Source organism: Nestor notabilis, unplaced genomic scaffold (genome assembly GCF_000696875.1).
Source record: "Nestor notabilis isolate BGI_N333 unplaced genomic scaffold, ASM69687v1 scaffold2811, whole genome shotgun sequence".
Taxonomy (NCBI): Eukaryota; Metazoa; Chordata; class Aves; order Psittaciformes; family Psittacidae; genus Nestor; species Nestor notabilis.
Window position 1 is genome coordinate 170,504 of NW_009913200.1, and position 14,813 is coordinate 185,316.

The window sequence follows — 14,813 nt, forward strand, 5'->3', positions numbered from 1 at the left end:
CTACTCATAAGATATTCTCATCACCTCAGCACTCCAGTGCTGGGGCTCACTGATCAGATGGCTTTAACCACTCTTCCTTTTGGCATCTTTTCTGACCCATCTCTTCCTCTCCCCCAGGTTGCACACAGAGACAGTCATCTCCCTCCTCTGAACCCTACACTCCTCCACAGGAACCACAGTGCATTTTTCTCCAGTGAAAGAAGTCTTTCCAGGTGATGAAAAGGAGAGCAGCACTGCCCACCACCCCAGGAGCAGCCTGTGGGGAGGTAGACTTCCAAACCATCTGTGTGGCTTTGGAATTCAAACCCGTTAACTGTGGTGGAACGCATTAACCACCTCCTGGCAGCAATTTCAAAGATGATCATTTGCTCCACATTCCTCAGCAAAGGAGTGATGCTGACACTCCTGGCTCCGTGAAGGTGAGGAGTGAGAACCTACAGGCTCAGTATCACCTAGACCAGGCTTCAGGGAGGACATCATTACAAGGAGAAAGCTGATCTCTAAAGCATCTTGGGATTTGTCCCCAAAAGCACTAACCAGCCTCTCTAGATGAGGTTCTGCCTGTGATTCTGCCTTTTTTAATTAAGAATGTGATGTCTTAAGAACAAAAAAAATATAAACTTAAGGATTTAGTAGACTCCTTGCAGATGTCATCACTGCATTACGTCAAAGCAATGGACTCAGTGGCACAGAAGAGATATATAGAGGATTAAATTTGACATGATAGGTCTCTGATGTCAGTGAAAAGTGATCTTAATATAAACAAATATATACTGAAAAGAGAAACAACCAACAGTTTCCCACAGTTGGATAGCTAGAATGTACTGTAGGACTTGCAAGCAGTGATTCAATATTCCAAATATCCTTGGGTGAAAGATTATATGGAGTTCATTCTGGAAGTGCTCTATAAAAATGTTACCTAGGCACAAACATTTCTTAGTCAAAGCAAACACCTCTTTCCATCACCACAAAGGAACATGAAAGAGCCAGAAGCAATTAAACGCTTCAAAGACCTGAGTATATCCATCACGGATCAATTTCACATTGCTAACATTGTATTTATTCAATAGTTTTGCCAGTGGTGTCATGATTTCCACAGGCTTGCATGATAACATGAAAACGTCACATAAATCACATCAGAATGGCAATTAGGAGACAGGATGCCATGAAGCCCTCAGCGAGCCTACACTGCATGAGAACAAGCAGCTTCCACAGCTGTGTCTTTAACCCATCTGCCCATTCGTGACCAAGGACTCTGAGAACCTCCAAAGGCGCCAGGATCCCTGGTCCCTTCTTCCAATGCATTCTGCTATTTCCAAACATATCCTGGATACATTACTTAACAAAACCTCATGTGAACAACACATACACTTTCCCAGGTCTTACGTGTCCTGCTGCCTCCAAAAACGAGCGTATCTCCCTGCAAACCATGGTAGCCTGTACTCCAGACTGTCAGAGGAGGGCATGTCACCAGAAGAGTGTGAAAACATCTAATTACATAAGGCCAGGTCCTCAGCTAATGCAAAGTGACAGAGCTCCCAGAAATCCATGAAGCCACGATGATGCAGATTAGCAGAGGTTTGGCTCATAATAATTGAGTAGACCCAACTTCTCATTTTCCCATCTAGTGACAGATTGCTGGAATCCTGACCACCAGAATCTCAGAGGGCAATGGGGAGTTGAAAGGCGACTGCAGTAGAGAAAGTAGACTCCAGTTTGGCTGAAAGCATATTTACAATCCAGGCATTTCAATTAGCTGTTGCTGAGTTATCACAAAAGTCTGTGGAACAGATGTGCAATTAGAATTTTTCTCATGTTGTTCTCTCTTATGACTTGGGGTTTTTTGTTGGGAGGTTGTATTTGGCATTTGGGGGGGCTTTTGCAAGTGATGCTAGTTTTATTGAGGTCAGAGCAAGCATCTTAGGCAGAGAAAGCTCTTCCCACCACCACACTTCCAGTGGAGCAGAAGCAAAGAGGGGCAGTCTCAGAAAGCAGGAAAATCCTTCTCCTTCCTGGCCCCATCTTCACAGGAAGGAGGAGAGAGAAGAGCTGTCAGAACGAGCCTGCAAATTCAAGGCAGCTGGAATTGCCTCATCCTCCTGGCATGGACAAGAGGAGGGTTTCTCCTGATCCCTCCCCCTCGCTTAATGCATCAACCTCTTCTGTGGTGGGGATGTGGTGTGAGGCAGAAGGGAAGAAGGTTTAGCAGAGCTATTTCAGTTTTAAGGAGCATGCAGTTCTGTCCTGTTCCATCCAGCATACAGGATATAAACAGCAATGGGAAAAGCTGCATTTGAGCCTCTGGTACTCACCTCCCTCCCCAGCACCACACAGCAGGGACAGAGAACAAGGTGAAAGACAAGGTCAGGATGTGGAATACTCCATGACCTGCTTTTTGTCCCAGATTCTTTGCTAATCAACCTGCCCATGCAAAGCCAAATGAAGCCAGTGAAATTAAACACACCCACTTCAACAGCTTTGGAACAAAACCAAAGATCAGCTACTTGCCATGGACCTTCCTGGCCTTTATGCAAATGATGCTGGACCATGACACAAACGTTGACATAGATCTATTTGTTCTGTCTGATTCTCTGTTTAGATAAATGTAGTATACTATATTTTCATAGGTTCATCATTTTTATTCTATTTTATACGTTATGTATGACTATTGTTGGCTTTGACTGCAGTGAACTAACAGCTTTATTTTCATAGTAAATTCATTACCCTTTCCTACTGAGGAGTTCAAATGAATTCAAAATATCTCTTTCCTTGGCTATTACTTATAAGACTGAGCTTCATATCCCTCTTACAGCGTGGTAAACCAGCCTTTGACTAATCACATTCCTACACTTAAGTCAGCCTTAATATGCCATAACTTCGCAAACAAATACAATATTGACAGATACCTAGAGGTCATTCCTTTGGGGATTAAATATGTTGGTTTACTGATGAATGGTGGATCTGCCATTATCCTAATAAAATGTAAAACTATTAGGAAACTCTGATTTCAAGCCTTGTTATAAATCTGAAATCAATCCAAATTCATCCCTAAAACATCTTCATCCCTAAACTCTTCACTGGTGTTGAACTCAGGTGATGTAAAATTTGTGCTTCTGGGGTTTGGGAGGTTTATTGTTCCAAGTAGATAAAAGATTGTGACCTTCAGTAGGCTCACACGGTTCCACAGAGAGGCGTTTTGAGAAGTTTCAAAGCCAGATTTTTATCTATTACTTACCTTGTTTAAGTGTATGAAAATTTGTAGACATTTTCAGCCTTGCAAGCTTCAAAGCCTGCCAGCTTCCAATCTAACTCCTGTCACATGAGACAGTGTTGGCACGTGAAAGCCTCTTGGCCAGCTCAGCTCTCTTCATCATCAGGTAGTGATTTATTTCTCAAAGGCTGTTTTTTAAATACATTCTGGTTTGCAGAATGCTTTCCAAACAACATCTCTCACATTCCTTCCACAGCCCCTCTGCTCGAGGAAAGAAAAAAAGCCCAGCAATTTTAACACGCTGAAGAATCAAGAAGTGTATATTCTTCTGTGTATGAGGTGGACAAACATGATTTACCCAAAAGCCATGATTTAAAACAAATAAAGCCACTATTAAAACAGTAACCACAGCCTGTGCTGCCACCTATCCTTAGTTAATCTCTGCATTTTCTGCATGTTCTTTTTCCACCAGAATGACGGGCTCTGTCCTGTAAGCAGGTCTGTCCACCTGAATTAACAGCCATGGACACTGGTCCTTGTCCCAGCCTCGGGAGCCACACACTTGACCATGGGAGAACTTGCAAGATGCATCTGCGTAGGGCAGGTATTGGATGTTAGTTCTGTCTTTTACACATACGGGGAAGTATGAGCAAAATTAACAAGTCTTTGGAGTAAAACTTCTGCTTTCCCCTTTTCCCTTCCAAATTCTATCATTTTACTATATTTGTATTAAAATTCAAACCGTTTATTACTATGTTTAGCTCTTGAAACATTTTTAGTCCCAAGAAAATAAGCCTTTTCTTTTCTGTTGGACTTGCCATATTATTTTGACTTTCTCCATCCTATACCATACAATATTCATTATATCATGGCAAAAAGCCCATGTTCAGAAGCACAACTTGAAAAAGAAACCTCTGCTGTAGGACAAACTGTGCAATAGTAGCAGTGAATCTGCAGTCCCTGTCCTGGCTGCGCAGCGTGAAGGGGTCTTTGGGTGGGTTTGCCTGAGAGGGCTAATACATGCCCAGAGCTCCACCAGCTGCAGCCGAGCAGCTCCACAGCAGGAGGAGGAGGCATGAAAGAAGGACAACCCAGAGACAAAGGGAAGCAGACACAACACCAGCCTGAGAGGCTTCTGCAGAAACATACTGTACTGGATACAAAATCCAATCACTGCCATTTCATGGACTGCTTCCTGTAAGAACTCAAAGTGGTGGGGTAAAAACAAAGAGGAGAGGAAGAGCTGCTGGCAAGCCTGCTAGTCAGCCATGCAGGTTCTTCTCCACACATCATCTTCTTTATTCTTACAGAGGTAATAAACGAGAAAACACTTTAATAAAGGCTTAAAGACTCAGGGCCTACATCAAGATGTGGCACTGTGCCGTCCTAAAACCTCAGAAAGATCTTTTGCCTTTACGTCTTCTAAAGACTAGTTTAAATGTTGACCATATGCCAGGTATTTCCTTCTGGTTTTCTTGCTTCAAAGATCCTGTAGAAATAATTCATCTTCATTATAGGGCAATAACAGCAGCTACCTATAGTCAATACACTTTGTGAAGAGGAATAATGCATTTATTTATGCTAATTTAAATGCATTAAATTAGCTTTATCTAGCTACAGGTAGAAGCAGCTCTTCTGATCCACAAAGATACCAATGATGCTCACCAACTCTTTCTCATCAAAGCATTAGTAGGTTTCATGCTTAATTTCAGTAGCAAACAGATTGTAATCTGTCCCCTGAGGTCCACTGGGGTAGAGGTTAAATGCTGGGAAAAAGTGGTCTCGCCATATAATGAAATTCAAACACAGAGGTGGCAACTACAGGAAGAGTTAAAGGGAATGACAGCAGGAAAGTAGTTCAAGTAGCTTTATTTACAGCTCACATCAAAAGAATAGTGATAATATTGTACTTTGCAGGTGTAAGAGTCAGAAAGCACCACAGATCCTGGGCAATTTCAACCTCTGAATTCCCCATGGAGAGCTGCACAAGTGAAGAACTAATTCTATTTATTTCTTTTTGAAGATAAAGGTCACAAGTGCAGCAATAAAGAGGCAAAATATTAAATTTGACATAAAGCAATATAAAGGGAATAAGAAAGAATATAAATCTGAAAAGAACACTGATGAAATATAACACACTTAGGATACCAAGACCAAAGAGCAACAGCAAGCTGTACAAATGGGACTTCAATTTTAGGAAGGCAAAGTTTCGGAAAGCAAACAGGTGAGTAGATACAGTCCTACAAGGGACATGAAGGAAGGAAAAGAAAAGCAAGTATATAAGTTATTGGTCAGGGCACGTTCTCTGTGAGATCAGAGAGGCTAAAATGATACTGAGGTTACCATGTTAGCACGTAAGCCCTCAGCAGACAAACTCTCTCAGAAGCACACACAGGACAGGAGAGATCCCGTTTCTTGCTTTGCTTTTGCCATTCAGCAACTTGCATTTCCCTCCCTCTGCTTCTCTCACCCTCCCTTCCACTATGAGAATGACTCTTCTTCCCACAGCAGCAAACCCCACTACTTTCTCTGATCCCATCACACTCCCCTCCAATGGAGGTGGAATTTCATTGTAAAGTACAAAAAGAGAGAATCAAGCAGAGCTGCAAAGTGGAAAGCCATCATCCACTGAGCAGAACAAAAAGGTTGCCCAAAGCTGCAGTTCCAACTTCTGATGCTCAAAGGCACAAGTCAAGCTCCCTTAAATAGACCCATTTCAAAACCATGAGAATAAGGATGTGGTTTTACAATACGGCTTGAGTCTACATTACTGAAGAAGCAATCTCACTTTTCTCCTCCAGCCCAGCTGAGGGTATTCCTACTTTCATCCCTTTGCCTATAAAGATGTTCATCTCACCCCACACAGACAGCCAGTTCAAGCAGCTAAACTAGCAGGCAGCAATTCAGGCTCTTGTGAAGGAAGCTGTGAATGCTCCATCCCTGGCAGTGTTCAAGGCCAGGTGGGACACAGGGGCTTGGAGCAACCTGGTCTAGTGGAAGGTGTCCCTGCCCATGGCAGGGGTTTGGAACTAGATGAGCTTTAGGCCCTTTCCAACCCAAATCATGCTGTGATTCTATGATTCTATAAATGCACTGGTTTGGTCACTCACCCACTGGGATAACAGAAGAAAAGCAGGGTGCTGGAGCAGGGAGGAATGGGAGCATACAACAGGAAGCAGCCAAGGGAATAGGATTATCCCTGTCAGCAGCCATGAGGTGTTAAGAGAGACTCATCTGCACTCTAAACCACCTTCAAATGGACATACTTGGAATGATTTTCACTGACCTGGTGATTTCTGAGACTTTAAGAAGCACAACTTGCTTCTGTCTTTTCCTTGAGGGAAACTCTTACTTAAAACCACTTACTTGAAACAGAAAATAGTTACTTTGAAGAAAAAGTTAAAAAAAAGTGAAAATGCTGAGATTCACACTTATGACTCCAGGACCTCCAGATCTGAGAAAGTACCAAACATTTTGAGGCCTGGGAATAACTCAGAAGATCTATAGCGGAGACTGTGATTTAGATATGAGGAAGCAACATGCTCTTCAGTACTTGAAGAGGACACTCTTCTTTTCAATGTTACAGTTTAATAGAACAGTGCTGAAAATAGCATGTGAAATGTGGGCCTTTCATTCTGCAGACTATTAAAACTGGGAACCCACTGTGTCACGTCTCTGCAAACAAAGATGAATTTAAAACACACACTGATAAAGTGGCTAAAGAAACCAGATGTGATGTGTTAAAGAACTTACTGGAACTTTGGAAGAAGGAAAGCCATAGAGTTAGAAGGTGATCTGAAAAAGAGGGTGTGCACATTGGAGCTGTTCACAGGAAGCAAATGCAAGGTCATGCAGCCCCTACAAGAGACAGAAGACCTGCTCCCTGATTCTCTGTTTTAATCAGACCCAGTATGAGAAATGTCCTAGTGTGAAGTTAAGTACTGGTATGACTTGCTTACAAAACAACAGTCACCATTAATAAAAGGGACTCAGAAGTAGGTCAGATAAAGTACTAATGTGATCTGTGGAGTATGGGCCTGCTCCACGCAACAGCTGGAATTCAGGCTGATCCAAAAAACTATTTTCCCACCTTCTGCAGCAAAAGGTAAGCATGTCATTAACTCACAGTGTGGGAGTGCCTTGCCATTTGCGGGAATGTGCTGTTAAATTCTCAGGGAATGCTGGAACACCTTGCTGCACTAGGAGGAAGCAGTGAGCTGTAGCTCAGTAAGATAGAAGCATCTTTTGAGGGACCCCTCTGGAAGCTGAAAAGGGACAGACTTCTCAGAATAGATGTGCTGCTTACCCCAGAAAGTAATTACGACCTTATCAAAATTAGTTACTATCTTCGGATCTTTCAAGATGGAAAGTAGAAGGAGCCATCAGGCACATCTTCTTGGGTGTACATGGTTTAATATTCTGGTTGGAAAATTGGTTTTTGTGTGGTCAAAGAGAATAGTACAGCTGAGATACTACTACAATGAGGACAAGGCAACACAAGGTCAAGTAGGACATAAGGAAATGCCTATCTTTTATCCAAAGGCCTACAACATACCATAAAGATACCAGTTCTGATTGCCTGAGGGTATTCTTATCCAGATGGTGTCCACCTGTATGATGTAGGAAATTACTTACTCTGCTCTGTGATAAAATGTAGGTGAGATGATCCATGGACTGAAGATGCAAAGAAAAAAAAACACAGTACTTACTGATGACAGAGTTTCTTTTAAGGACAGCAAAATGAGGATAATTTACTCCAGTTAGAGGCTGAATCATAGTGTTTACACTCTCTGTGTTTCATATTACAACTTGTAAAAGGGAAAGTCTCTGCAGTTTACACAGCAGAAGGGGCTGTCCAACCAGGCTAGTGTTGCCCAGGGACATCAACAGCAGAAACCCAGAGAATGGGTTATGAAGCAAAGTGTCTGTCCTGCAAAGATATTTAAATATTCTTGAGCGTTAGGCATCAAAACAGTTCCATTGCTTTCTGTCAGGCAACGCAGGTCTTTTATATCATGTGTGTGGATGTGCAGCCTGGCTCTGATTGTGCTAAAATATACATACATGCCAAGGTTAAACATGTGGAGACCCCAGCTGAATTCAAAAGACCATGTGGGTTAATGGAGATCCCACTCTGATCATCTGCAGAGGAAGAGCTGCTGTTTTCTTAAAGAGAATGGCTTTTAAATTGTGTTCTATACTCTGTCACAGGAATTATTTGCATTTCTTCTGCCACTCTATTATAATTCTCCGTGTCCAAAAAGCAAAAAGCTCACAGTGGTTTTTTGCCATGGCACAAAAAACAGATGGCAACTTCGTTTGATTTTGTTTGAATTTAAAGAGAAAATGCTCCCAAATGAAGAGATTATATATGCCAAATTTTAATCCACTAAAAATGGTGCAAGCCTATCATAATATAGAGGCTAAGAATGAAAACTACAGAAAAGAATTACTGGAATTATTTGTAGCAGGCATCTGTTTTAACTGTCAAGCACTCAACCTGACCAGACTTTGAAGACAATATTGTGCTACCTTGAGCTCTGCTTTTTTGCTACATCACAACCCAGTGTAATCCAAAAACCAGATAAAACCGAAACAAAACTAAATTGTAAATCCATATGAAAGCAGGAGATGGATGTCTAAAAGAAAAAATAATACAGTTATATAAGCATGTTTGTCTTCTCCTGGTATATTCATTGTGAGCAGATCCTTCACCCTCTTATCCAGGTAAATTCCATGACCCACCTAACGTAAGTTAGATTCAACTTCAGCTCTGGGCCAGCTCCAACAAAACATCTCTGTCAGGAAGGTACTTAAGAATATAACCTTAAAACTCACTGACTTCAAAGAGCTCAGGCTCATGCTCAAAGTGCAGCAAGATTACACTAAGCAAGGATAGATTTCATAAGGCGTTTAAATGTCTTCAGGAATGCAGGGAACATGGCGGGAAGGAGGGGGGAAATATTCCCCCATGAAGGAGAGAGGTGGGCATTTCACATGGGTGGTTGGAATTGCTCTTAGGAAACACCACTGGCAGAATCTGGAACCCACACTCACAATTCACAGATTGTATTAATACACCCCTGTAAATTAAAGACTGCAAAAAATAAAATTATTCCATTATCTGATTTTAAAAACAGTAAAGAAAATTAATACAAATAATACGAATAACAGATACCAAAGTCTTGGGACAACTGACAGACATGCACTTCCACTGAGAGCAGCCAAAGCACGGGTCAACTCCTGAAGATTCATGACTGGCCACTAAAGCAAATGGATCACCACAAACCCACCTAGGTCAGCCCAGCACTACGGTTCCTGTTAGTACTGGGTACAAGTCTACAAAGCACTGCTGGCGGCACAAGCACTTCTAGAAGAAATAGCATCTGGGCAAGCAGCCAGGCACCAGGCTCCTCTCCAATGGTTTGTGAGGGTTGTTACAGCACACAGTAAAGACTGAGATGTTGTACAGCAAACCCTGCCTGTTTCATCACATAACAAGAAACACTTATGTCCACTGTACTGGTGAGGTGACTATGGCTTGGTACCCCCAGACATGTAATACAGTGCCTTAAAAACATACAACCACAGATGTCGTGAGTAACAGAAAGTAAGCTATTAAAATCATAGAATCAGAGAATTTCTATATGTCTACTTGTAGTAACTTTCCATTTTAACAACAATATAGTGACATTTTTTGACAGCTGATATTTTAACTTTTAAAAAAGAGGCTTATACTAATGAAGCAGAGATGAGACATCATGCTGTTACTGAAACTGCTATTCCTCTATTTGCTTCTCTGGGTGCTAGATCATACAGATTCTTACACGAAGCTGTGATCCTCTGTCTTTTAGGATCCTGCCAGTAAGCTTGACTCTGCACTGCAGCCTAATTTAATCATGTGCTCATTATCCATACCAGATGTGGTGCTGATACTGTGTTTCTCCTGTATCTGCTTGTGTTTAATCACACATTCATTCTAGCCCACAAACAATGAACATTATGAGGAGACTGGGAGAAAGTTTCTATCTCTGAAGTTCCACAACCAAATACTGCCATTCAGTCAACCTGAAGAAGACATTTTTGGCACATCTGCCTCAAGCACTTCAGAGGTATTTATCAAAATAAGAAACTAAGGCGCATAAAGAGTTCTTCTACAATAGTAGGTTCATCTGCTGGGGTGAAGAAAGGGAGTTCCCTTAGTTCAGGCAATAATCTGGAAGGACTCCCAGAATCCTAACTTTTTATTAGTTTATTGCATTTTCAAAGCCTCCAACCACTTCTCCTTCACAGCTAACCCTTGGAGAGGACAGCCAGGTCCCTCATCCTCCAGCTGTGTCCACAAGTAAGGATTTGGCCAAGGACCAAGAACACACTCAAAGCACAATACCTTCCGCACCAGCCTGCAGGCCACAGATGGGTTCTGCCCACTCCGTGGAAAGCAAGTTAGATGCTATCGTGCCAACCACAGTGGTACTTGAGTTGTCCACAATGATTTTGTCTTAAGTGGGAGAGCTTTACAAAACCTTGGTTTTAATATGGTAAAAATCACATCCATGACTCAAGAGAGCTGTTAAAAAATGCTATTGATTAGCTTTACCTTTCCAATGATCTGTAAAGACCCATTTCAGCTCTGAAAATGCATCTCAATTGCACACTTCAGAAGTTCTCTTCATCTGTCTGTGGTTTGATTTTTAGATCAATAAAACTGATTTTGTCATTGACTTCTGTTATAGAAAACTGGAAGTGCCCAAACTCCTCAGTTCGGGTAACAGATAATTCTCTATATGCATTCACTCTACTTTTTTCACTTAGAATTAGATTTCAATTAAAATTATTGCATATTAAAAACCTCCATCATTTATAGCACAGTTCAAAATCCTGTTTGCAGATCTATTATTTTCATGTAAATGCTTCCAACAACTTCTCATTTTGGCAATACCAACACCACCAGACAGACTCTTCTCAGACAATAATTGGAAAATAAGACACAGTTGGCAGTAAAACGCAAACCAAAGGGGATGTTCAGAGGAAATAACATCAGAAGTTGGCAACGTGGCAGAAGCATTCACTGACTTGAACCAGATTCAGACAACAAAAGTTTGCAATGTAAAGATCAAACTATGAAACTTCAAATATTATTTCAGCCCTAATGACTGGATGTAAAAGCTGGAAGCTCACCAGAAGCACAGACAGATGTCAAACCAGCTTCAAAAGCAAGCACTATAAGAAAATACTAGGAATTACATGAAGCAAGTTTATAACAAACAACTCTTAACACTTATCAGTTTACAACTCAGTTATCAGAGAGCTCAGTCATCCCTATCTCCAGAGTAACCTAGAAAAGGTGGTGGAAGTACTTGGGCTATGTTAAGAACATTGGCCATGGTGTGCATATTGTAGGCAACTGAAAGATACTATGGCATTTCTCCACTGAAGTAAACTAGGTGTGAAGAAAAAAAGGACACAGAAACCTAGTTGAGAATAGCCTAGTCCATGTCTTTGTGCACATCTAAAATAACCCTGAGAATAAGATAGAGCTCACTGGTCCCTAAGAATGTCTTGCTGCCAACACATTTCTCTGGAAACTCTTCAATACTCTTCACAAACACCAGAAAACAAAGGTAAACCAAGAGACAGTTAAGTGTGGTATTAACTTTAGAGTGGGTCAGTTGCTCATTATTGCTGTCCATGGACCATGGTCACTTCTTGGAGTCTGTGTAATTCTATTGATATCTGCTCTAAACTCTCCTGTCCTAAGAAAGAAGGAAGCTGAGATGGAGGGAATGGCTAGAGATGGAACATAGTACCCAAGGGACTGGAGCTCAATTTGTTGTTCCACGATAGATTTACTGCTCAATCTCAGGGAAATCATTATGGCCAAATGCTTAAAAGTATTGAGGCAATGCTTCCTGCAGGAAGGCTTCAGTGACCTGGGCAAGACCAAACATGTCTCTGCCCTGCAGCATTTACAATGTAGATATACACTGGAGGAAACAGTAAGCCATTTCCAAAAGTATTAGCAGGACCACAGAAGTTGTAGTGCCATGCAAGAACCAGTGTGACATCCAGGTTAGAACACAGCGGCTTCTACACTAGACCAACTCTCCTGCTTCTAATGGTAACAAGAATGCTGGAAAGAGGCAGGCACACAGGCTGTGGATACAAGTTGAAAACTAGAATTCCTTTGGTAATTCTCTGGATCCTAGCCATTTATGAGTGCCATTGAATTGAGGTCTGGCTTCATTCCCTTGTGTTTGAGAAGTTCCTTACAAATGCAAAACCGGCAGCATTTCATGAACACTTTGTCATTTACACATGCAACATGAAGCCTTGACCATTTAGAGTCTTATCCATGCTTTGGCTTTAACTCCTGTTATATTTTATCACAGAGCTCTTCTCCAAATATAAGGAGCCACACTCTGGTTAATACTGGGAAGAAGAAGGAACAAGCTCCCTCACTACCCTTACAGTCAACACCCATGATGATGATGGAGCACAAGGCAAGCAGCAGCCATCAACAGGGTCTTCCTAGACCTTTCAGCACAGATGGACAAGGAAGAAAAGCTTTGGCTCCACCCCAGTTCTGCAATGCCCAGAGCAAGTAAATCACGCAAAATGCTCTGTGCTAGGTGTGGGGAGAGCAAAGCACTTCTGCTTCCCCCACCAGAGGCAGGTCTGCAAGCTCACACTCTGAACTGCTCTTCTTCCTCAGTCCTGATGTTCCTCTTGCCCTCAGCCAGCTGTCCACATCAAACAGCTGCAGCACTAAAACCTGCTCCTCAAAACAGGAATGCATGCAGCTAGGAGAAACCAGGAAAGGAAAGAGTAAGGGGGAAAGTATGTGATTCCCTTCTATTCTCAGGCAGCCAACATACTATCTCCATACATGTTATCTTCTTGGCACAGCAAATGAACAACTTTCTGTGATTAAATAAACAGAAATACAACTCACTCACACTGGCTTTTTAGGGAAGAATAGAATGCATTAAAATTAAGTAATCTCAGAATCATGAATTCTAAAGGGTATAGCAAGAAAACATTGGCATGATAAACTGCTCATTACCAAACATACAGCCCTTTTCTCACTGAAGAAACTGCCATGCAGTAACCACTGTTCAAATGATGGTATGACATTTTTGGATGTCAGGGACAAACAGTTGTAACTTGGCTGCTGAACACACACTCCAGAGCAGAAAGCTGCAGCAAGTTTTAAACACAGAGCCTTGCAAAATGCATCACAGGGAGCTGATTTGCTTGTAAAACTCAAACTCTTTTGTGACTTTCCATCAATCACTTGATCAGGCAATGAAACTCACCGAGTGAAAGATCCATGAAAACAGGCTCTGAATACATTAAAATTTTCCAGGGCAAACCCATTTTTACCTCTCAAATCTGTTTCCAGGGCAGCCCAGCCTATTATTTGGGATTAACTCTTCTAAAATTCCCTTTTGCAAACTGGAAGTGAAAGTGGAAGAAGCTGCTGAGAACCTGCTATTTCATCCCATTTCAAAGCATCAGGCACCTCAAGTAACTTCCCCACAAATCAACATAAATCCTGGCTTCTGTTCCAGAGTAGCTACCACAGAGCATGTGCTCAAACTTCTAGTGCCACTGTCTGTAAAGAAGTGCCTAGTGCAGCACAGCTATTCCCACACAAGGGAACATTAGTTAATTTGCATTCACAGTTACCATATGAGGTGTGAGTTTCTGACAGTCCACACATTTTATATTTAAAGGCTGGAGGAAATTAATGTAATTATCTTTGATAGAATAACAAAAGTAACTTACCAGCCCATCGCAATTGCTGATAGCAACTGAAGCATTTGGCAAATCAGTGATATCCCCAACATAGAGGCAATTCCCATAGAGAGGTTCAATATGAGTCTCGTCAGAGTCCTCCTGCCACTCAACTGTTGCTCCAGGGGCCACGAGCCTGGAGTTTGGCCGCAGCCTGAAGTGAAACTCTCTTCCAAAAACAGTGACATTGTAAAATATTTGCTCATTTGCTGCTTCGTGTTGCAAGTCCTCCGCGGCTCTCCTGAAGCGCGCTTTTGGCGGTCCGGACACTAAGTGGGATAGGAACCTGCCCTCTGAATCGGTGCTGGTGGGGATGACAAGGCTGTACTCCTCTATATTCCTCAGAATTGGATCTTTACAGGGAGAAAGCAGGAGAGGAAAGAGACACTAGAACTAAACATATCCTGATGCCGCGGGATTTTTATTCCATTATTCATTAGCACAGCAGACACTTACATAAGGCAGATGGACACTGCACTCTGTACAGGCACAGGCATTAAGTGTGCAGAGTTCATTCAAACTTGCCTTTTGCTCCCCAAAACACCAGAAGGCAGCATGAGCCTCCCCACCCCGCCGGGACCCCCACTCCTGCCCATTCAATGGGATCCCACTACCCTTTGCCCACCCCGCCCGGACCCCGCACCGCTGCCCACCCGATGGGTGCTCGGCTCGCCGCGGGGACTTTGGGGCTACCCGTGTGGCCAGCGATGATGAGAGGACGCTGATCCACTTCGGGACTGCTCGGAGGGGCAGGGGTAGAGGCTCGGTTTGCGGGTGGCAAGCCCGCAAGGGAAAGGCGCAT

At 42.4% G+C, this 14,813-nt stretch overlaps 1 protein-coding gene across 1 annotated transcript in view; it reads right to left on the reverse strand.

Annotated features, from left to right (window-relative positions):
- The window catches only part of ADAMTS2 (ADAM metallopeptidase with thrombospondin type 1 motif, 2), a gene marked incomplete at its 5' end in the record, with an annotated part of 171,800 nt that extends 157,436 nt beyond the window's left edge, over positions 1–14,364 (reverse strand). The window contains one exon of the mRNA XM_010023078.1: positions 14,003–14,364. Coding sequence (XP_010021380.1) covers positions 14,003–14,364 — 362 coding nt within the window. The remainder of the gene's footprint in view (positions 1–14,002) is intronic.
- Positions 14,365–14,813: the final 449 nt, after the last annotated feature.